Source organism: Parasteatoda tepidariorum, chromosome 10 (genome assembly GCF_043381705.1).
Source record: "Parasteatoda tepidariorum isolate YZ-2023 chromosome 10, CAS_Ptep_4.0, whole genome shotgun sequence".
Classification (NCBI taxonomy): Eukaryota; Metazoa; Arthropoda; class Arachnida; order Araneae; family Theridiidae; genus Parasteatoda; species Parasteatoda tepidariorum.
Window position 1 is genome coordinate 62,690,513 of NC_092213.1, and position 24,157 is coordinate 62,714,669.

Below are 24,157 nucleotides of genomic sequence, written 5' to 3' on the forward strand. Positions count from 1 at the left end.
AAAAAACTTTACTGTTCACAAAAAATATCAAATTCTCTATATTGCCAGGCAATTGAGAGGAGTCTCCTGTCGATACCAAACCTTACCCGCTTTGATATCGTTGAAAGCAATACTAACCTCTTCAACAGCATTCGCATTGTTGTCAACATTTGCACAACCCTTTGAGTAATATTCCTTCTTTGTGGTCATGAAACTATGATGAGAATTTTAAGCAGAAAATTTTTAAATTTCATTAACATCAAAAAATTATATCCAATGGTTACCATGTCAACAATGCATAATAGATTTTAATTACATCTTATGGTTGTCAAAATTAATTTGTGTCAATAAACGAATGAAATATCCAAAACATAAATTTTACTACCATTTTAAATATTAAAATACCGCATTGTTTGTAAGTTGTGAAAAAAAGAACTACAGATTAAGATAGATATTGCTGCTAATAAAAGTGTTATAAGTTTTAAAAACATTCGTTTAGTAAAAAAACTTTTAAGAAACATCAGGTTAAAGAGATTTTAATTTAGGTGAACCAAGTCTAAAATAATTTTGTATAGCCCTGGGATTTGGAAGAGAGCGAATATACCACAGTGGCATTTCATATGAAGGCAAGTAATCTTTAATAACTTCTTCTAGGATTTAGTTAAGGCACTGAACTGTCATCGTGAATAACTGGGGCCACATTGCTACAAACATGCAGTTGGTCATGAAATTTTGGAGCCTTAATCTCCCTTGCCAGCAACGGGCTATTGCGGGAATGCTTTACTTTACTAGGTTTCAGTAAAAGTATTAAATAATAACAAATATTTCAATAGTCAAAAGTATTTTTATTTTAGCGTTTACAGGAAGTTTCCGACATTAAAACATTTTTTTCTTTCTTTTTTACAGTCTCTAGAAATTTAACTTCTTACAGTTGCAGGATTTGAACCGTATAATGTTTCAAGGTACTGGGCATAGTTCAATATTGTATCGATTTTTCTGAAAGTTTTTATTAGCTTTTTTAATTATTGCACGTTCAAAGCACGACTAAACTATTTCGTACCAGCAGTCGGTTATATAGAGAAATTTTAATATATTTATTGCTTTATTTTATTTTACAAAATCTTGTACAATTCTTGGCATTTTCCTAACACGCATCTCTTTGTGTCAATCTACTCTCATGTCATATGTCACCATTGTAGCTTTAGAAACAACCACAATGCATATTTAGCATAATTTTAATGTAATGCACCTGTCTCTTCGATACCAAGTCGATAGTCACTATCCTCTCCAGATTTTAATCATTAAGTCTCGAAAAACATTCTCAAGAACACGTATCTATCACACGAAAGGACAAAAACACACATTACATCTCACTTATTATTTTTCTAGCAAAACGCAGCAATAATATTTGGCATGAAATCTTTATTTCCTAGTAAAGAAAATTCTGCTTAAGTCGGTAAATTAAGTAGAAAATCGTTACTGTCCCTTTTAACTGACGATTTCTCTTTATTTTGGTTTTTTCTCTCTATTAACTGATGCCGCCTTGATCGTACAATACTGAGGTGCTGTGTAACGTACTGTTCGTTCGGTGCTATAGCCGCTGCCTTCTCCAGACATTCTTCTGCTTCATCCATTTGACCACGTTCAACATAAACGACGCACAAATTATGCAGAGCTTGCACATTCATTGGCTCTTGGGTCAATATGCTTTCATAGCACTGTATGGAAAAAAACGATTATAGGCATAAAATTTAATTTCACACTACTATTAAAGTATTATTTAAAATTGTTATCTTATTGCTGTCAAACAAAGTGATGTTTTTAAAACTATTTTTCAAGTATGAAAAGAATTTTAAACTTTAATATTCTTAACCAAAAAAAGTTTTAAAATTATAGGATAAAAAATTAAAAATATTTGAATCTTTAGAAATAAAAGTTTTAGCTTTCTCGGTACATATGTTTAGTGTTGTGTACAATATATTTAGTCCTGTATATTAGTGTTATGCAAATTTAAAAACTTAACTGCATACTATCCATGTAGAAACCTATGTGTTTCGTATTCAGTTAGATTTGCTTTTGAACAAGCAATTGTGAAGGCCTAATCTAATTTAGCGAAATTACGTATTAATTTTTGATGCTATGCTTGAACTAATAATATTTCCAAGGTAAATGAGTAGGAATTTTAAAAATATCTGATCGATACAAACTGATTTTAGTTTTATTTACTTTATTTGGTAAAGTTCAATGTAATATTTCTATGTATGGTTGATTTATTTCAATTGCACAGCACCAAACTTTTTTTTTATTGAACTTTACAACTCTGTCTTATGGCCCATTTTCTTCCTAAATTTAACAGCACTTTGCAGGTCCGAACTACTGTATCTCCAAGTCAGCATCTGAACCGATTTAGTGCTTCATCGACTAATTCTAAGCAAGCGCCGAATACTCGGACAAAATTTTATATTCCGGTAACTACCCAGAGCCTATTAAAGAAGTTTATGTATTACCCGATGCCGGATGTCCGAATCCAACTAAAAGAATCATCCGGCAACGATGGGTGAGGTTAATTTATTATTTATTGACTTATATTAGAAATCACGTATAGAAGGTGATAAAACATACCCGCCTGGGGCCGTATACAGATATTTAAAATTTACACTAAAAATATTAACAACGAAATGGGGAAGTAAACTTTCATAAAAGCTGTACTTTGTGAGAGAATTGATAGAGGGAAGGAACCAAATGCCCCCCCCCCCAAGTAGTACAAATAACAGATGTAGTACAAATAACAGATGTAAGTTTTGCAACTCATTAGATTGAGTGACGAAAAACTTGATTACATAGATAAAGTAGTATATAAATGGAGGCTTTAACTTTCATGCTAACTGAGGAAAACTAAACTTTTCAGCATACGGAACATGAGTGAAACCAAACTGAATCTTCACAAAAGAATTTTTCGGACATTCACAATATATATATATAAATATATTTTGTTTCGTGGGCCAACCAAATGAATATATTTTGTTAAATATATTCATTTGAGACTACTGATATGCAGCAACTTTTAAAAAAAAAATAAGAAATCGTCTAGAAAATTAGAAGATTTAAGAAACTTATTCAGACTCCTGTTTCATTCTTAATGATTAATTTAGGGTTAATTCATTCGGCAATATTAGTTGGCTTATTTACTTCGGTTGTTTGTATAATCTTAAACTATTTATTCTTGAGAATTGCAAAACTAAAGTTTTTTTTTTTAAGGAATAACAAGTTTTATAGTATATAAAATCCTTGTTCTAAATTCATATGACTCTATAAATACATTAGATATTCCATAATTACTAATCTTATAGGCATTTTTATAAATCTTTGTTAGAAATTATGAACACATTAGGAGTCGCAAATTAATATTTAATTGAAGAAAAAAAAACGAAAATAATATGAAAATTCTATGGAATAAATAATGAGAAAGGTGAAACGAAAAACTTCGCAACCAGATTGCCACATGAAACTTGATTCGAATGATTTTAGCTCAATTTCACAAAATGGACAATCTTTAAAGAAAAATGTGTAATTAAATAAAAGACTAGGTGTAATAAAATAATAAGCTACATTTACAAATGTTTTAGTGAAGCGTTAATAATATTTTTAAAGGATTTAGTTACATTGATATAAATATCACGATTAGAGAATATTTTTATGCACAGTGATATTATATTGTTCCTATGCAGAAACAATATTAAAAAATAATTTAATCGTAAAGTTCACCCTTGGAAAAATGTGGTTGATCACTCCATTTGTGGAAGCCCTTCAAATATAGTTAACAAAATGACTAAATTCTTTATTTAAGTTTCTTTTAACTGTTGCATTTTCTCTTCATTATTTATACTTAATTACAATCCTTATATCTTATTTTGGGCAACGTGTAACATAAATAAATAAAAACAAATCACAAATCAACGAGTTAAAAGTAATAAAGTCTTATCTCCAGTCACAGCCTCATTCCATGAATACTTTTGCAAACACAGTCAACAGGAACTTAAAAATCGATCAAGTTATAAATTCCGCATGTACATACGATTTTATTGGCTTTCGTTCGAAATCTCTTAAATTTTATAGCTCACGGGATGAAAACAAAAAGGGTTAACATACCTCTTGCGCTGAGTCTAAGTCCTTGACAGTGTTTATGAAGATGTCACCCAACAAAATGAGACCTTTTATGTGATCAGGATGATGCTAAAATATAATTTATCACAATAACTTTAGTGTCATAAAAACAAATTGTCCTTATTAAACTGCTTATAAGTAGTTACTTCACATTTTTCACATCCTCTAAAACTAATAACAACTAAACAATATTGAAAATAAATAAATGAAGGATTTTCTATTATAAATTACGTTTGTTCAGCATTAACAATAATTAAACTCAATATACACTTAATTAATAATATTACTGTGCAAATAAAAAAGTAATAAAAATATTTTACTTTTACAAATAAAATTTTACATTTATTGTAATTTCTAAATCGTACTCAATTTGAAATCTAAAATGAAAGAGAGGAGTTTATTTAGATATTGGACTAGTATAGACAAATGGAATCTAGTTCTCAAAAATTCTCTGCAAATTTTAGTAGATTGGTTAAACTGTGTTACACTTTAAAATGTAGATACAAGAGAAAATGCTAAATAAAATACAGAGGTTCTTATGACATAAAAATAACTTCTTGATTAATTGCAACTCAAGGCTATTTTTATTCATTAGTTTTAACAATAGCAGATTTTATGAAATGAATGAATCTGCTTTTTACATGTTTTTATTGTCGTTTTTTATGTTTTCTATAAATAACAGTTAATGAACTTAGAAGCATAAATGATTGTACGGGGGGCACAGAGATCAATATTATTAAGGTTCCCAGGTTTTGGGAAAAATTCAATAGTGGAAGTAAATTCACGCGCATGCTAGCTGGAGTTTCTTTCTTTTAAGGTACCTAACGTTAACCCCTTTAAAGGCCGTGGTAAGTATACTTACCACCACGTTTTACCAATTTTAATTTGGGTTTCCATTTTTCAATAACTTCAGCTTTCTTGAAGTGAGTTTGAATAAAATTGGTAACCATTTGCCGCTTTTAAAAAACGTATAAAAGTTATAAAATACATAATTCCTTTTGAAGTTTGTAGCATTTAAGGAATTTATTTTATGAATAAATAAAAATAAAAGTCAGTTAAGTTCCTAATAGGTCATGTTAAATATATTTACCACCAAAAAAATGGCATTTTTATGAACTAAATGAGTTGTTTTGTTTTATATCAATTACTGTTCTTAAAACAATTTTAATTCCAAAAATATTCTTATTTACCTTTACTAGAAATAAAGGGCCCGTTAAAGGGTTAAGACGTCTAGTAGAACTAAGAACACATACGGATATAATTGGTTTACAAAATAGTACATAGTTTTCACAAATGTATTAAATATCGAGGTTAGTCTCACTTTCGTTAGCAGTATTAGATTTTTCTAGAGAAACACCTTTGATGCAGATGTCCCTTTTTGACACTCTTAATTATTAGCAAAAATATATTTTGGTATTTTTTTAATTATAAAAAATAGTCTAATAGTGACTAAACTGATAGATGATCGAAAGTACATTTGTACTTTCGTTATTTCTTTCGTATTTGTTAAAATTTTAATGATGATTTAAATAAGTGCAAATTTGAAAAATTTTTTGGAAGTGAGCCGTGATTGGAAAATTTGCTTTTACAGCAGAAAAAGATACCGGTGTTTCATGCTGCATCTCATAGCCATAAATTATGTAAATGCTAATATAATGTTTTTACTTATTTTGAAATAAGAAAATAATGAAAAAGAGTGAAAAATATTTTAATAAAAATTCTGCGTCAAAGAGTTAATAATGTGCTAACAAATTACTTATTAGGGTATTTGTTTACTAAATTATATTATTTTTGTAAGATATTTAATTTATTTAAAAAAATTTCTTTAATGTATTTATTAATTACAATTATTTCTGGTAAAACAACAAATTTAAAAACTTGATGCTCTTACACATTTTCAAAGATTTTTTTAATTAAAATATTGATCACATTTAGAATTTTTTTAAATTTTTACAGATTGTAAAATAAGATTTTTCGAAATTCTTATTAGGACGTAAGTGCCACAAGGCTGGTTCCTCAATAACCACATTACATTGAATGTGTATATTAAGCTTTATCATTAATTAAAATAATATTTACATGAGTTATTTAAAAATAGTTATATTTTGATTTAGTTTGCTTTTTTTTAAGAAACAATAAACTAAATAATTGGTTTAATGACTTGTCTACACTAGCTCTACGACTGGACTATTTTAGCGGCCTAATATGAGGCTAGTGTAAGCTGACTAATATCCTCAAAAAATTAAAAAATAAAACAAACTAGTAGTAAAAGTTCTATTCAGATATTTGAAAATTCATAGCTTTACTTTCTCAATTTAATAGTCTGAGAACAAAAATCTCTGGCAGATATTCTCTAGTAGAAAGGTAAAGAATGTTCTTAATTTTACTACCAGTTTCTTAGTGTTTTGAAGAAATGGTCATGCTAGGCTAATATGGACAGAAACATCTATTTTTTGAAAAAAAGACTATTAAAAAGTAAACATTAAAATTAGCTAATGTATCATTTAAAATGAAGACAAACAGTCAAGTTTTAATAAATTAAATACTACATCAATAATTAGTAGTTCAAAGCAATTATTAGTAAAACTTATGGCAAATTTATATAAAAAAAATTCACATTAATTGTTCACTCTTTCTTAAATTATAATATGTTTTTTATATAAAAAGGGACCAGAAGAAATAAAATGAACTACGAACAAAAGCTTGCTTTTATCTGACATATTCTAACAACATGTCACAAAGTAAAATAATCACCGAGAGAAACTTAAGTAAGTTATCGATTATTGAGTCTCGTAAAATATAAGTAAATTTCAAGCGACAAATTACGTGACTAAATGCTATTTAAACTTCTTCTCTCCGTTAAAAATAAATAAGATACTAAATATTCTCTCGTTTCATTTTAAACTCACTTTACTTACTTCTTTTGTGTACTCTGCATAAGCTAGAAAAAAAAAATAATAGCAATTCAGAACTTCGAGCGAATCCTATTAAATCGTCTGAAATAGATGATGTTGTTCTTTATTTTACCCTACAATATGTGTGCACTTAAAAAAGGCGTTCGAAACATTTAAAAGATTTAAGGAAAGCGCTAAGATTAAAACAACACTTGTTATCAATCTTTTTTTTCAATATTATGTTAAATAAATTTATTTTAAATTCTATTAACGTAAAATAAGGCTTCGAATTTTTCTGCATGTAAAATTGCTAATATCTCGATAATATTTACAAAAGTTACGTCTTCGTTTAAAGTAAAACATAATTAAACCTTGTATTACGGTCTGTTTTTGTTACAGATAAATATAAGATAGTAGTTATGTTGTGACACAAAACGCATTTTTTAAAATTAAATTGGAATAGGATTTCGCTAACGTTGCACTAGCGCTGCAAAATGGGCTATAAGCAACGGTCAGGGAAACTTCGCTGAGAATGATCTGAAGACATGCAATAACAATTTTGATCCCTTGCAGTGGGGATAGCTCTTCCCCCTTGGTAGCTCGAAGACTTGAGGGCGAAGTCGAGGACGGTTAAACAGTTTAAGAGAACCAATACCGCACACCCTTGGTCCCTTCGCATTCTAATCAAAGTGATCACCCAACCATTCATTGATTGCAACCAATGATTATATCAGAGATACCAACTGCTCCACACACGCCAAAATAAATTTAAAAAAACGGTAAATAACTACAAAGTAAATTTTGCAAATATTTGACTATTTTTGCTTGCCTTTTAAAATGTATCGCATGACATATTTACTATAAAGTGGTGAATTATATAAGCCTACGAATTATTTAAAAATAGAGGTGAATAAAAATCTACTAAGTTGATTTTATTAAACCAAGAATCACAATTGATAAACTACCACTTTAAAATATGTATTTGCTGTCTGGAGCAAGTTGGCATCTCTGGTGATATACTAGGAACCGTGTATTTTGACTTTTCCACCGTGGGACTAAATTGGAAGAAGGATAAAATTACTTAATAAGTTTGAAACAAATTAAATTCTTGTCGCAAATAGGGAGCTCTGTAATAAACCTATTTACTTATATATTTAAAACATTAAAAAAATGAAGCAAAAACTATGCATGTTACAAGTCGTAAATGAATATGCAAGTGAAAAAAAAATACCATTTAAATTCTGTTTAATCACAAATAAAAGCTCTGGAGGTATTAAATTATCCGGAATCAGTTTATTTGAAGGTGAAGTTAAAAGGTAATTTCTGAAGGAAACGAACACATTAAACTAAACTACTAAAATAAAATAAAAAATTTTGTGATGATTTAAATCTGAAACTACTTTTAGATGTAGGATTCTTAATTATAATGATTTTTGCTCCAGCTTAAATAAACAACGCAGCAATAATGAATGTATTATATTTGTGAAATTTTCTTTAATTTTATTGATCATAACTTTAAACGCATTGCCACCAAGGATATTAACATTAATAACAAAAATGCTCAAATTATATTTCGCAAGTGTACTACATTTAGACCTATCTTTATAATTGTCATCACATTACTACTTCTTATATTTCCTGAAGACATCGATTTTTGAAGTTATACTTCTTATGCGACTTCCAACAAGGTTGCGTTAAACGTTTAACGCTACATTTTTATTGGCCAGGAAATCACATGGTAGGATCCAGTTTTCCTTCATTCATTTCCATATTGTTTTGGTTCTCACTAGCATAAAAATAATAAAAGTATTGTTTTTCTATAAATATTTTTTTAGTTTGTTTTGAAACACATATAATTTAATAGGATAGTATTTTTTATTTTCAAATTTAGTGGATAACAATTGTAAAAAATGAGTGAAAACAATGCGACGGATTTAAGGTTATGTCAAGGTACGTCTCTTGTGAATATCAATTAATTGTTAGGTTTTCTCTTTTGAAATTACATTATGACGTATTCACATACATTATTAATACAAATACATCTTCCAGGGCGAGACGATGAGGCAACCACAAGCACTTCCACTGGTTCAAGAGGTCCACGAGGGAAAAATGCACAATATTACCGTTATTACAGAGCACGGAAGCGAGCGGAGCAGGAAAAAGAGTCGTTGAATAGAACTTCTACGACTGCTGATTCTTCTACAATTAACGTCGCAGGTTGCGAAGTTTAACTTCTTCTGCGTGGAGGGACTCCATGCACTATTTTTTTTATATTTTCTAAGCTTTTAAGATTAATTCTATATTGGTACAATTCTTCGCTGTTTGAGAAATTTACACTTTATTTAAAATTTAAACTATTTCTTTTTAGAAACTCGCAATTACTTAGCCTTGTAATTTCGAACCCAGCCCAGGGAACTCTTCGATCAATCGAACAAGCTAGCCTCAGCGGAAGACTATTTGGTGAAACTAATCTGTGTTTGCGTTACATAGAAAGGAAAATCACGAAAACCTTCCATGGTTGGCCAGACGGCAAAGAGATTTATATAAGGTATAAAAAGTAGAAGAATACAAGAAGATGTTAACTTAAAAACACAAAATTTCCATCTTTTTAAATAAATTTTTATTGACAGTAATAATATTAAAAAAATACTGAATTATAGATTTTTAGGCGGATTGAAAATCTGTATACAACGCAAAATGATTTTTTTTAAACAAAATTTGTTTTTTAAAACTTTTTTTTTAAATTGGGGGAAAAAATAGAAATAATAGTGACTTCAAAGAAACATTAAATTCATTCGTCCACAGGAAAATGGCTTTTTGGTAGTTTTTTATCTATTTATTTTTCTTGGAAACGTAGACAATATTTGGCCCAATTTTCAAATTTGCTGAATTTCATTTTAATTGTCTGAACATACTTTTTCACGGCGATGTAATTATGAAGCCGAACATTAATCATTAGATATAATGTAAACAGTCACTGGACAGCTTCCAAATTTAAACAAAAACGCTTACTTTAAAAAAAAAAAAAATTTTTTTTTATTCTCTCCGATAAAAACATTAGAGAGTATTTTTTAAATATTAACGACACAAAATCAGCATTTCTTTAATTTATATTTTTTGAAAAATAGTTTCAAAGCGCTTTACTTTGAAATAAAATGGAATAAAATGGCAAAGATTCATTTTCGGTGGCATCACCTATTGTTCCATTCATAAAGTTAAACTGTCGTCGGTTTGAAATAGCATATAGTACTGAACTTAAAAATCTTTATTGTTCGATAAATAGATAATTCAACACAGAGGTTACATCATCAGGATTGAGTTTTACTTAATACAGTTTTCCGAAGCTCTTTGGCCAAGGAAAATAAAAAAAGCCCTAGATTAAGTGTCTTACACTTAAAGCAAAACCATAATTTTAAACTATACATACCACCTTACCGTGAAGAATCGTATAGGCTTTAGAGCGATAGACATAGTTTAGAGAAATAACATAAATATTTTCAAAATTATTTAACTTTTTTTTAAAAAAATCGCTAATTACGCGACATTTTCCCACTTTGATAAAGATGATCAAAATCATTGTCTTATTCTCATTTTTTGCTAATTTTCCAGTAGCGGGGTCAGTTTTTAAACATTAAAAAATTGCAGCACAAAATTGTGGCTTATTGTCCCCGTATTAACGTTTTGCACCATTTTCCGAAATAGTAAAGTGAACGCTGGATTTAGGCTGAACTTGAGTTAACAATCATGAGTAATTGTTGCAAACTCGCAGTAGTTAGGAAAATAACATATTCGCAAAAGAGCATCGTTAAGCCGTAGTGGCTCAGAGGAGAGAACGTTCGCCTTCCAATTAGGTGAACCGGGTTGGAATCTCAGCTATAGCTGGTCGATACGAATTCCGCACCCGGCTTACACCGACCACAGTGACGACGTAAAATATCCTCAGTGGTAGACAGATCATGGGTTAGAGTCCCCTTGCCGCCAGGCTTACCATAGAAGGTTTTATTCACCATGTAACGCAAATGCGGGTTAGCTCCATCAAAAAGTCCTCCGCGAATGCAAATTTCTCCCAATACTTGATCCAGGAATTCTCTAGTCTTCTGGATTGTGTTCAAAATTTCAAGGTTACGGAGTTGAACATTAGTAGTCGAAAATCAAAATTGGGTTGGCTGTTCAACGACGGTTATAAAATAAAATTTAAAAAAAGCATCTTTTTATGTGACGACAAAGCTTTCGAAAAACAGCCTGAAAATCTTTACGACTAACAACTCTTTCAACTTTCTAAGTAATTTAAAGTTTAGAGAAATAAATGAGTTCAGGTAAACCTAGAATAAACGTTAACGTTAAAAAAATACGTTAAACAACCGTTAAAAAATACTTATTATTCAAAAAAATACAATTAATTCAAATGTTAAAAAATACAATTATTTCAAATTATTGGAGAACCTCTCCACAGCATAATCATCTCATAATTTGTTTGCATTTTGACATTTCGAATTTTTCCATTCAACATATGAAACTCAATACCTTAGACAAACCTAACATGAACTTGCTTTTTTCGGTATTTAACACTTTAACGCAGATGGGACACTGGTTTCCCTAATATATTTTTTTTTCCAGCGCTCTAATTACAAGCTAAAATGTATTTTGGTATTTATCAATAATAAAACAGTCTAATTGTTACTTAAAATATCTCTTAGATAATTGGAATTCTATTTGTACTAAAATATAATATCCGAAAAGCAGTTTGAATTTTTTTTTCATTAATATTCAAAAAATGTATCAATAATTGATTTTGTAAATTAAGGAAATTTCAAAGTTAAATAAATGTTCCTCTTAGATCTATCTAAGTGACTTTAAATAAGTGCAAACAAATATTGTTCGGAAATGAGTCTTGCAAGTAACGCAAAAAAAGATACCTGTGTTTCATGCTGCATTCCGTAACCATAAATTATTGAGACGATAAATAGAATATTTTTCACTAATTTGGACTCACTAATTAATATAAAAATAATGAAAAAGTATCAAACATGTGTTTAATTAAAATTCTGCGTCAAAGGGTTAAATTACTTACAGAGGTGAAAGACATATGCCGTGAAGGGTTTTTCGCGTCATATAACGTCCTCTTAACAATCCAAACCTCTTACGTCACTGGGGACGCTTCTCTATTATGGATGGGCAGCCATGTGCATTTGAGGAGGTAGTTTTATTTATATTTATCCTAAATTTTGTTTTCTATTAACTAACAATAAAAATTGCATTTAAATAAACCAGGTAGCCTATTGTATTATCAAAATTTTCTGATTTGGCAACCCAAGTTAGCGAGCCCTACACGTCACCAAGTACGTTTGGCGCAGTTTAATCGATTCCGGCTCTTGTGCCATTAAACTCTATTCTCAACTCAACTCATTATGATTTTCCTTTCATTTTCGCGTTAGGTGCAGTTCCTAATATTCGTTTAATTTTCTCATCAAAAAACGTATTATTATTAATTTTTACTTAGAATTCGGCGCAGTATAGCCACATCTGAACTTTCATTCTTTAGATAGTATTTTTTTAAAATATTAAAAATAATCTCAGTTGATCACATAATAATTTTACCTGCCGTAATTGTTGAAGAAACGGAAGTGCTTCTGTAGGCCGCTTAGCTTCAGATAACAAAAGTGCAAGATTAAAAAGGGCACTTCGGAAATCACCTCGGAGCTAAAAAATATTAAAAAGAAAAGAAAAAAATTAGAATAGAAAAACATTCGCATAAAAATGTGATAAAATGTTTGAAAAAAATTATCTTTAGCATTATTAATTTTTATACATCCACTTTCAAAATTTTTATATCAATACTAGCTGAATTCTCGCTCTTCGCATGGGGTGAATAGAATCAATAAACCAATACTGAGAAACACAACGAAATCATGTTCAAAACTAAAACGAATGTACCGACACAATTAAAGAGCTTGATGGGAGAACCAGGTAAGTGAAATTTTTTGAGTAATTAATGAATCAAAGAAAATGACAAAAAGTGGTTGGTATGTTTAAATGCAATAGAAATGTTTTTACTTTTACTTAAATGTTAACATAACTAATCACATCAATTTTTAGTGTGCTTGCATGATTTATATTTCAAATTAGGCAGTGGTAAATAAAATAAAGCAAGTAATTATTAGCTCCCGCCTTCTAATAAATTGGTAATAAAATAATTAGGATACAACTTCTTTTCGTTCTGAAAATGTCACTTATCTGGTTCTTGCACTAAGTTCTTCAGTTAATATAGTTAAAATAATTTCAATTTTTTTAAATATTATTTGTTCCCTTTTACGGTGGCTTTACTTTATTAAAGTAAGCAAAACATGTTTTTTGTAGTTCGTCCGATCAGAATAAAGATAAAATGTATCTATTGGCATGATGCTATTGCTTGTGGCCCACTCATGATAATCAAAATTTACCACTATCAAATTATTTCTTCGCCACTCAAAGGTATAGGTATTAAAATTGCTTGTTATTGGTGCAGTTTTAATAATTACCAAATGTATCAATGTATATATATTGTACTTATTATGTAACCCGTCAACATTTGAGTTTAGAGCGAAATACATTTAGAAGTAACAGCCAACTAAAGCTGAAATTTAAAAAAAAAAAACGAAATAGAATTCTCAGAACTCGATAAGGACTTGGAAGCATGGCCTTTAATCTATCTGACCTTTAATTTTCTGTTAAAATATTTATAAGTGGTTGAAAAAGTTTATTTTTTAATTCTAATTCATTAAAATATTAGTTCACTATTTTTACCACCACTGGAAAAATATTTTATGAAAATACAGAAAATTTGTGGAATAATATTTATGGAAGTTCGATTTTCATGCGGATGCTGAGATACGACTACTATATAGGTGCCCGTTTTTTGATCGAGACGCGAGGAGGTCGTAGAACTTTCGGATTTTCATTGGTGTCTTTTGAGTGAGTAATATCTATTTCATACTCTTGCAATCATGTATGTTTTTCTAATTCTGAATTAACTTAAGAGTATAAGTAGATGCAAGTTAAGTTAAATGATTCTGCCCGATATAGTAGCTTTCAATTTACGTTAACATCACTGCTGAAGTTAATATTCGCAATCACGCAACAATGGCTACGTATCACCAACACGGACGTGGCGGAAAGCGGCTGACCGAAAGACGTGCACGTGGTTCAACGACGGATGAGGAATGCTCGGATTTTGAAACCAAAATGGCTGAAAAGTTAGCAGACATGGGAAGGAGAATTAAAGAAGATGAAATGAAAAATAAAGAACTACTTGAGAAACTAAATCATTTGGAGCAGTCTCTCATGCCTGTGCCAAATAGGCCCGAAATACCGACAACACCAATTGATGTCATTGATATGGAAACTTATGAAGGCGGCCAACTTTTGGAGCAGACGGGGAATGAGTCAACCGGAGGTTCAGAAAGCTCAACCAAAAATATTGCAGAACCCCCTTTGAAGAAGAAGAAAAATAATGTCAAAAAAGCTGAAGCAAATCTAATCATGACCACAAATAGTAAACATTTTTCACCGATAGATACCGCCACCTCCTTACAACCATCTGAATCTATATCTGATACTGACTTAGCTCCACCCAAGGAGGATTCCAGTTCAACTGTAGATCCACCCACAACTACAGCAAAAGTTCAACCAATTAAGCATATAAAAGTTCTTATTCGTGGTCTTCCAGTTGGATTCTATACTGATCATATCTCCCAGGAACTGGCAAAGTCAGACATCATAACGCAAAAGATAATTCAGTTTAAGAGAAAAGTGGGCGGGACCTACAGGCTCCTCCCACTTTTTTTCACAATTCTCACAGAAACAGATGTTAATCGACAAATTTTCTCTATCACCAATATACAAAGTATCCCGGTCAGTATTGAAAGGTTCCGAGGCGGGCAAAATAAAATCCAGTGTTACAACTGCCAAGAATTTGGACACAGTCAAAGATCATGTAATTCACCATCAAGATGTGTTAAGTGCGCCACCAAACACCGATCATACGAGTGCCAAAAAGATGAAAATACAGTGATACACGAAAGTCAGCATACACTTGCAAATTTTCCCATTTTTTGAAATAAAATGCAAATAAATTTCTTTTTATCATTCGTATAGCTACCAGTATGCATTTGAATTATTATGTGTCTAATAGACATCAAACATTTTAAGATTATCATAATCATTTTCAGATTAAGTTAAAAATATGTGTTTTTCAAACTCACAAAAGTGAGCATACAGTTGGATTTAAATAGATTTTTGCAGGTATTTGGCCATCTTTTTACTCTCTTAATATATTTGTAAGAATTGTGCCTTGTTTTATATAAGCTTTAGAGGAGATTTTTGAATGAAATTTATTTCATTAATTTTAAAATGGCAACTAAAAGAACTGAAACATCATTAGAAATCAGAGAACTGGTTATTAAATTGAAAAATGAAGCAAAATCACTCAATCAAATAAGTGAAATTATTGGTAGAAGTAGAGCTACAGTGCAAGGAATAATAAAGAAATATAATTTGACAAAAACTACGGAAAACTTACCTCGTACTGGTAGACCACCAAAATTGAACGGTAGAGATAAAAGAGAAATCATTCGAACAATTCGTAATAATCCGAAAACTACTGCAGTAGACATAGCCAAACATCTTGAAAAGGTTAAAGAAACTGATGTAAATCCAGAATGTGTTAGAAGAGCCTTGAGAGAAGAAGGATATAATAGCAGAATTCCTCGTAAAAAACCTCTCATTAGTAAAGTCAATAGAGACAAAAGATTAGCATTTGCGCATCTTCATGAAAACGATAATTTCGATTACTGGAGCAAAGTTATTTTTACAGACGAATCTAAATTTAACATTTTTGGCTGGGATGGTAAGCAAAAAGTTTGGCGACAACCTGGAACAGAGTTAGAATTGAAGAATCTGATTCCTACAGTAAAACATGGCGGAGGTTCAGTGATGGTTTGGGGCTGTTTTTCAGCTTCAGGTGTTGGCAATTTAGTCTTTATAGAAACTACTATGGATCGTTTTGTCTATTTGAATATATTGAAAAACAATTTGAAGCAATCAGTGAGAAAATTAGGCATAGGAAATGACTGGATATTCCAACAAGATCAGGATCCAAAGCACACAGCTGGTGTTGTCAAGGAATGGCTGTTGTACAACACTCCAAAACAACTGCACTCCCCTCCTCAAAGCCCCGACCTGAATCCTATCGAAAATTTATGGGATGAACTAGACAGAAGTATCAGAAAAAGGCAAATTAAAAGCAAAGACCATCTTAAAAAGGCATTGCTTGAAGAATGGCAAAAAATCCCCCGCACTGTAACCGAAGGACTGGTCTATTCAATGCCTAATCGTATGAGAGCTGTTTTAAATTCAAAAGGTGGACCAACTAAATATTAAAATATGGAAATTTCAAACGTAGAATTTCCTGTATGTTCACTTTCGTGACTTGCGAAATGACTGATTCTCCAATATTTTATATTATTTTATGTCTAATGATTAAAAAAACTACTGTTTTTGCTCATCAATTTTTTATTTCTAATCAATTTAAGCTAAATTGAATTCAATTCTTAGGTAAATATTTGAAATAAATAAGTTTCTGTTAATTTTGAAAGGTGTATGCTGACTTTCGTGTATCACTGTACACCACCTAAGTGCAGTAACTGCGGAGACTCTCATACAGCCAACTACACGGGGTGCAGAGCCCGTCCCCGCAGGAGGGGAACACGTGCCATACCACCACCAACTACAGGACTTGCTCAAAGATTGGTTACAATAATTAAAGAATTGCAAGAACTTTTAAAAAATCAAGAAGTGCTTCAACTGCTTCAGAGGATTATGGGGGAAGCCACTCTTGCACAGTAACATCTTTTTTGACTTGATTTGAACTTCTATTTGAACTCTTATTATTATTCAGAACTCTAATTTTCCATACAGATTATTAAAATAAATACTGCATACTGCCCTTTCAAATTAAAGTTGATCATACTAGATGGCGCCACTAAGGCTTGACAAAATTTATGTAAAACCTTCACGCCTATGAATCACGACTTTTGTATATATATAATCATCATTTATTCATGCTCATATTCAATTTTCTGTACATATTTATGGCAATTAATGTAAATATCGCTGTTCAAGTTGTAATGTTTTCTAATCAAGGTCATATTTTCTGTACATTTTTTCATGGCAATTACTGTAAATATCTCTGTTCAAGTTTGTATTTTCTCTAATCATGGTAATATTATTGTAAAGCTACCACAACGACTGCTTATATTCAAAATGTTTTTAACTCATTTTTGTAGTTTCATGATGAATGGGATAGGGGCCGCTGCGCGGCCCAGGTGCCCAGCTGTTTTTAAATAAAGTAAGTAAATTTATGGAAGTTCATTCATATGCAAGCATATATTTACTAATTCATCTTCGTTTGCGTAGTTTGTTTAAATAAAATTCTGTTTGTTATTTGGCTCATAATCAAAAATACTAAACCCATTTTAGAGAAATAAGTAAAACATTTTTAATTTTTTTCCATTTATTACCAGCATTCATGAAATATTTCAGTATATTCTACAAATATGAAACATTTTATAAAAGTAGATGTTTTCTCATAATATATTTTCGTTTCATTATATAGGGTGAAACCGAAGTTCAAATTTTTGATGGTCCTTAGAGTTTGATTGAAGAAAATTTAAATTTGAAAATAAAAAACCAAGAGTTGAAATCACAATTAACATATTAAAGAAAATGTATTGTTTTCTTACACGCCAACAAATAGTAGTCTTAGCAGTGAATCCTCTTACTATAGGTAATTGGTCTGAAGAAAACTTAATTAAGGGCTTAAAACTACGATTTGTTTTTGTAAAGCATGGTTACGAGTATTTAAGAAATTTTCGTTACCCTGAAAATCCAAAACCAAGAGTTGCAATCACAATTAACCACTTTGAAAAGAAAATGTACTCTTTTTCTTACACGCCAACAAATAGTAGTCTTAGCAGAGAATCCTCTTACTATAGGTAATTGGTCTGAAGAAAACTTAATTAAGGGCTTAAAACTACGATTTGCTTTGGTAAAGCATGGTTACGAGTATTTAAGAAATTCTGCTTATCCTGCTTATAGCACTTTGAGTCAAAGGATTCGAGGCATACATGATTTTGGAATCTTAAGTTGATTTTGCAATATTATTAACTTGCTTCAAGCCAATGGTTGTGCAATGAGTGATTTAGGCAAATATTGCTGTATTTCCATTCATGAGATGAGAATCGCATCCCATCATTTGATGTAGCCAAGAAAGAGTTGCTTTGGCAATCGACTCTGGGAAACAAAGTCAATGCGCACCATTATATGGTAGTAATGATTTGAGGCCTGAAATCCCCAAGTAAGGAAGACGTCGCACGTGAGTTAACTGACCGTTCAACATTTACTTGTAGGAAAATATTAAACCATGTACACCAAGTGGTAAAAGTTGTTAAAAGTATTAGTTTAAAAGTTGAGCATCTGTTTCTGATATGGGGTCTTCAAATATAACATATGTGGAAGGCTGCTGGTATCTCTTAACTGGGACAAATAGGTCCATAACTTTCAACATATATGGGGAAGAAATTTGCTGTCTGCCAGATGTTCCTCCCGTTTTCAAAAACATTAAAAGTTCATTTTTGCGATATACTTTAGTCTTCCCAAAGACATTTGCTTGGAAAATGACTTACCTTTGTGGTACGTGTCTTTAGGATGCATCAAGCAATCGTGGATTGATGAAGTGTACGCATAGTCTGTTTTGAGATCTTCACACCATTTAGAAAGGCTCATTTATTGCTGCGCAGTTAATATCCATCAAAACTGTTGCTCTACCCTTGAAAAATCTGTACACATACAACAAATATCAACTGCACTAACAACGGCATGATTTATAAGTCTCTTAAGCTAATGGATTCACTTAATGACTACCAGAACAAGAAAAAGTGCAATTAAACTCCGAAACAAAGATAGAAAGCTGTCGTTTTTGTCTTCGGCTATAGACATATTTCAAAGATGCCAATTCAAACTGGTGTGATTCTATCTTCACTCAATGTTATACAACTTATTAATAAATTACTAGCCATGCGTTATGCTTTTTTTACCAAGTCGACTCCCTATGAATAGTGAAGCGCATCTTAAATGCGCTGGAAAATGTATTTTCCCAAGAAAGGCTTAAATCTGGCTAAAAACAAACTGGCCTCCAAACTACGAGTAAAATTGCAATGAAGATGAGTTGCGATTCTCAGTTCATAAACCCGATGTCAAAAGTTCCGATTATTCTGCAGACTCGGATTATTATTTATTTGATAACATTTTGTCAAAAGCAAATTGCTAGAAAACAGGTCAAGAATAGTCTACAAAATCCGCAGGTGATCCAAAGTGTGAGCCAAGCACTTCAAGACAGCAAGCATCAGTTAAAAGTATTATTGCCGTAGAAAACGACACTTATTGTATAGCAGGTTCAACTCTAAATGAGTTGTTAACATGAAAGACTCTCTGTTACTCAAGCAAAGTTGCTTTGAAAATTTGTGAGGATACACATGAGCCAGTGGTTCACAGTCATAAGAAAAACTTTGGGGAAAAGGAATACACTGGGATGAGGAGTTACCGGTCGATACAGCTCGCCAATGGGAGATCTCGTGTGAAGAATTACCTTTAGTCAATAGTCTCCAAATTCCAAGATGTTATTTTGATTCAACCTTGATCGAAGATATGAAATCCATCCAAATTCATTGTTTCACTGACAGTAGTGAAATTGCCTATGGAGCCGTCATCTATTTACGGTTTACAGACACCAATAATGACATCAGTGTAAAGTTTCTTTTATCTAAAGGCAGATTAGCACCTCTAAAGAAATTGACAATTTCCAGGCTTGAAATAACTGCTGCTTTAATAGGTGCTAGATTAATGTCCCATATCAAACCCGTACAAGCGTTGCACTCTCTTGGATTAAGGATTCGTCTTCTAGGTGGAAGCCTTATGTTGCCAACAGAATGCGAGAAATTCAATATTTGACTGACACAGGAATTTGGCATCATTGTCCTGGTCAAACAAACCCAGCAGACATCATTACCAGAAGAAAAAAAGTTATCAGAACTGATTACCAGTAATTTATGGTGGACTGACCCCTCAAGCTCCACATATTGTTCATGATAGTGATAACAGTACTCTTAATTTAAAAACCCGTAAATCTTACGTTTCTCTCTTAACTACTGCTGAGGAAAATCTCTTTGATTTAAAACTGTTTGGGACTCTAAATAAAACCATTAGAGTAACAGCATGGATAAGACGATTTGTACACAATCTAAAAATAAAAACTAAGTGCACTGAGCCTTTGAATTCCTTTTGAAATTTCTAAAGCAGAAACCTTCTGGATACGTCGTGTTCAAGAAACGACTTTCAGCCCAGAAAAGATTGCACTCGTGAGAGGTAAAGAATTAAGCAATGATTCCCGGATAAAATGTTTTGATCCTTTTCTGGACGAAAATGGTGTAATTAGAGTTGGGGGGACACTTATAATTAGCGGAAATAACAGAAGATGAAAAACATCCAATTTTATTGCCACACAATAGTGAATTTTCTGTTCTTATTGTGATGTCGTGTCACGAAAGAGTTGCTCAGTGTGAATTAACGGCTACTTTAACACAGTTAAGATCGAAAAGGCTTGAAAATTAACGAAAAAAATATTGAATAATTGTCTAATTTGCAAAAGATACATAGTTAAAGCATTTCTGGAAAAAATTGCTCCACTTCCTACTGATAGAATGAACATGTGTGCAGTATTTGATGTTACTGGTACAATAGACTTTGCCGGACCCCTGTTTATCAAAGAACTTGGTTCTTCCTAAAAGGCCTGCATTTGTTTATTTACCTGTGCTTCAGTTCGAAAAAGTCATTTGGAACTTGTATCCGATTTACGAACTCAAACTTTCATATTGGCTTTCAAGAGATTTATTGGCCGAAGAGGACTTTGCAGAACTGTTTATTCCGATAATGCTGCTACATTTAAAAGGGCCGATAAAGAATTGCAACGATGATTAAACAAGAAATCAGAATTACATGGATATTTTGGATCTCAAAAGATCGAATGGAAATACATTGTTCCCCTTGCCGTCTGCTGGGGGGGGGATTTTGGGGACGAATGGTAAGAAGCGTAAAATCATCTTTAAAGAAGATATTAGGGAAAGCCTCGCTTACATATGAAGAGTTGTCAACAGTCCTAGTCGAGATTGAAGCAATACTCAATTCTCGACCTTTGACCTACTCATAATATGATGATGCTTTGGAACCTACTCCATTGACTCCTGCTCATTTCCTTGTGGGTCCTTACCACTTCAAAGAACAGTGATCCTGAAAAAACTGATCTTCGAAATAGACTAAAATATCAACAAACTTTAATTGAACATTTCTGGAAACAGCAATATTTATTCGAACTGCGTCCAAATAATATGATTTCTCCTGCAAATGGTTGTAACATAAAAATTAATGATATTGGTCTTTCAGGTGGAACCGAGACAAGTCTGGCAATTAGGTAAGGTAAAAGAGGTATATCCAGGACGTGATGAACAAATAAGAGCCTGTGACATAAAAACCCCCGTGGAGTTATCCGTCGTCCATTGCAGTTGCTGTATAATTTAGAAATTACTTAATGTTTTTTTCTTTTCTTTCGCATATTAATAACACATATTTGGTAAAATGTTTTCGTTAAACTGTATTAAAATTCATAAAGTAGGAAATTTTAATAATTCGAGAAAGTGTCGTTAAATATAATTTTTCAATTTGAAGTTAATTTTCATTGTATTTTATGTTTGGTATTGTTAATTTGAATTGATAATTAATTGTTAATTTGAATTGAAGTTAAATGAACTTTTAAGTTCATTTGGGGGGGGGGGAGATTGCAGGATTGCAGACAAAAATCTGACAAAATTATTAGCCACTAGATGGCAACTTAATTATGAAAATGTAATTCCGAGCCACTACATGGCGTTTTATAATGTAAATACAATAGATTGATTTAAGAATTGAATGAAGGCAGTTGTAAGCCTAATGTATCAAATTAATTTTTTTATTGTTTTAATCGAGAGCTCATCTTTGAATTTTACAGCGTTGTCATCCAGTGTTTCAACTATAAAATAATAAAATTAATTATGGGTAGCTCTGCAGCCTGGCAAATATTGGCCACCGCTACACACTCTCCTTCCTAGTAGTAACGATTCTCTCGAAGTTCTCTCTTGTCGGTTTTTGGTTGGAGATATCACTATCTTCCAGTTGAAAGCATGGTTTTAACATGCCGATCGAAACTATTTTTATTTCCCCCTGAATTTCAATATCGAAGTAATTATCTTTTCTGGATTTTATGGAATACGGTCCAAGATAGACAGGTTGTAGTGAAGAATTGTTGTCGTAAAGGAATAAGTGTGAACAATTTGAAAGTTGTTTTGAAAAGAAAACTCCGTGGGTTATTGTAGAAATCATGGTATATAATTCTCATGGTATATAATAATCTTCCATATAATTCTCTGCAAGGTTTGAGAAAATTCAGACTGTGTTATATCAGGAATTGTTGAAAAGAATTCTCCTGGTAATGACACGGCAGTTCCGTATACTAGCTCTGCAGATGAGCAACCCAAGACTTCTTTGATGGCTGCCCTTATCCCCAGAAGAACGAGAGGCAGTGCTTCCAGTCAGGATTTTGATTCTGATAACTTTTAATCCCTTCCATTATCGTTTTTCCCAGTGGTATTAAAATGGAATTAAAACTTCAATTTTAAGCAAACAAATACGTTGCATTTGAAAAAACCATGATAGTAACGCATACTAATATATGTGCTTAATTTTTGTAAGAATAGTGGTGATCAAAATCATCTAAAAATTAAGTTCATAAAAGAAAAAATAGTTTATATTTACTACCACTTTAAATATGAAAATAAAATCTTCCGTAAAATTCGGAAGAGTTCGTCTGATTTGAAGACGGCATCTGAGTCCTTCTCTTTGTTCTGTGTTGTCTCTTGATCAATCCATTTGCTTGGGAATGATAGGCTGTTATAGTGTTGGTAAGAAATCCTAAATATTTTTACTTCGCGCGAAATAGCTGGCTTTAAAAAATTTTCGACTTTGGTCGGAAGTTATGCGAGTTGGAATTCCAAACTTGAAAACTAGTTGGAAATAAAAAGCCTTGGGTATTGATTCTGCAGATTTATCTTCGAATGGAACAGCTTCAATCCTTCGTGTATAGCGACTCAATGATAGTTAAAAGATATCTAATTACATCGATGTTTAAGTGCTTGAATCTATATTGAGGAATTTCGAATTCTCCTAGTGCTGACTGTATATGTTTATGTATTTTAGATTGTTGACATGATAAACACGCTTTCGACAACAGCTGGAAGTCGTTATTGATATTCGGCCATATGAATCTTTTCGTGTTGAGTTTCCTAGTGCATCTAATCCCTGGGTGTGATAGGTAATGGATAGATGAATATATTTGTCGACTAAATTTTGAAGGAATGTATGGGCGGTTACTGTTGGTAGCACATCACAATAAATAGATTCCCCGGTGTCTGGAATGGGAATTTTAACCATCTTTAGTCTTGGGTTATTTTTCAATATGGTTCATAATTTTGAAATTCTGGTATGTTTGGATCATCAATCATCGAAATTATGAAGATTCTAAAAACAGCGCCTATTACAACATTTTCCTCTCCTGCAATATATTGAATATTTGTCGAAAATTGGATATTGGGTTGGATTGAATATTATCAAGCAATATAATTCGGTTGTCTTGCTTGTCTAGGGGAGGCTTTCTCTAAATTTATCTGGAAAGCAAAAGTGATAAATTTGTGGACCCTATAAATTATGAAAGTTCTTCCTTCTAAAATGTACTTGAATGCTTCATTGCAGTGTTAATAGACAAAAGTTCCCGATCATATACTGAAAAGAAGTTGGATGGAAGTATTTCTCCCTATTGCAGTAACAAAAGCGTCACATCTGAAGGATACAGCAGCGTTACTAATGGGTGAAATAGCATAGTAGCATTACAAAGGGCGTTTTTAAGGTTTCTAAATGCATTCACAATTAAAGGTATTTTGCAG

The 24,157-nt window shown here is 31.7% G+C and overlaps 1 protein-coding gene across 1 annotated transcript in view; it reads right to left on the bottom strand.

Annotated features, from left to right (window-relative positions):
• Positions 1–803: 803 nt before the first annotated feature.
• The window catches only part of LOC107453034 (protein O-mannosyl-transferase Tmtc3), a 105,264-nt gene continuing 81,910 nt past the window's right edge, over positions 804–24,157 (bottom strand). The window contains exons 19-21 of the mRNA XM_016069693.3: positions 12,636–12,737; positions 4,129–4,212; positions 804–1,697 (exon numbers count right to left, since the gene is read on the bottom strand). Of these exons, the coding sequence (XP_015925179.1) occupies positions 1,428–1,697; positions 4,129–4,212; positions 12,636–12,737 (456 nt within the window). The 3' untranslated portion in view covers positions 804–1,427. The remainder of the gene's footprint in view (positions 1,698–4,128; positions 4,213–12,635; positions 12,738–24,157) is intronic.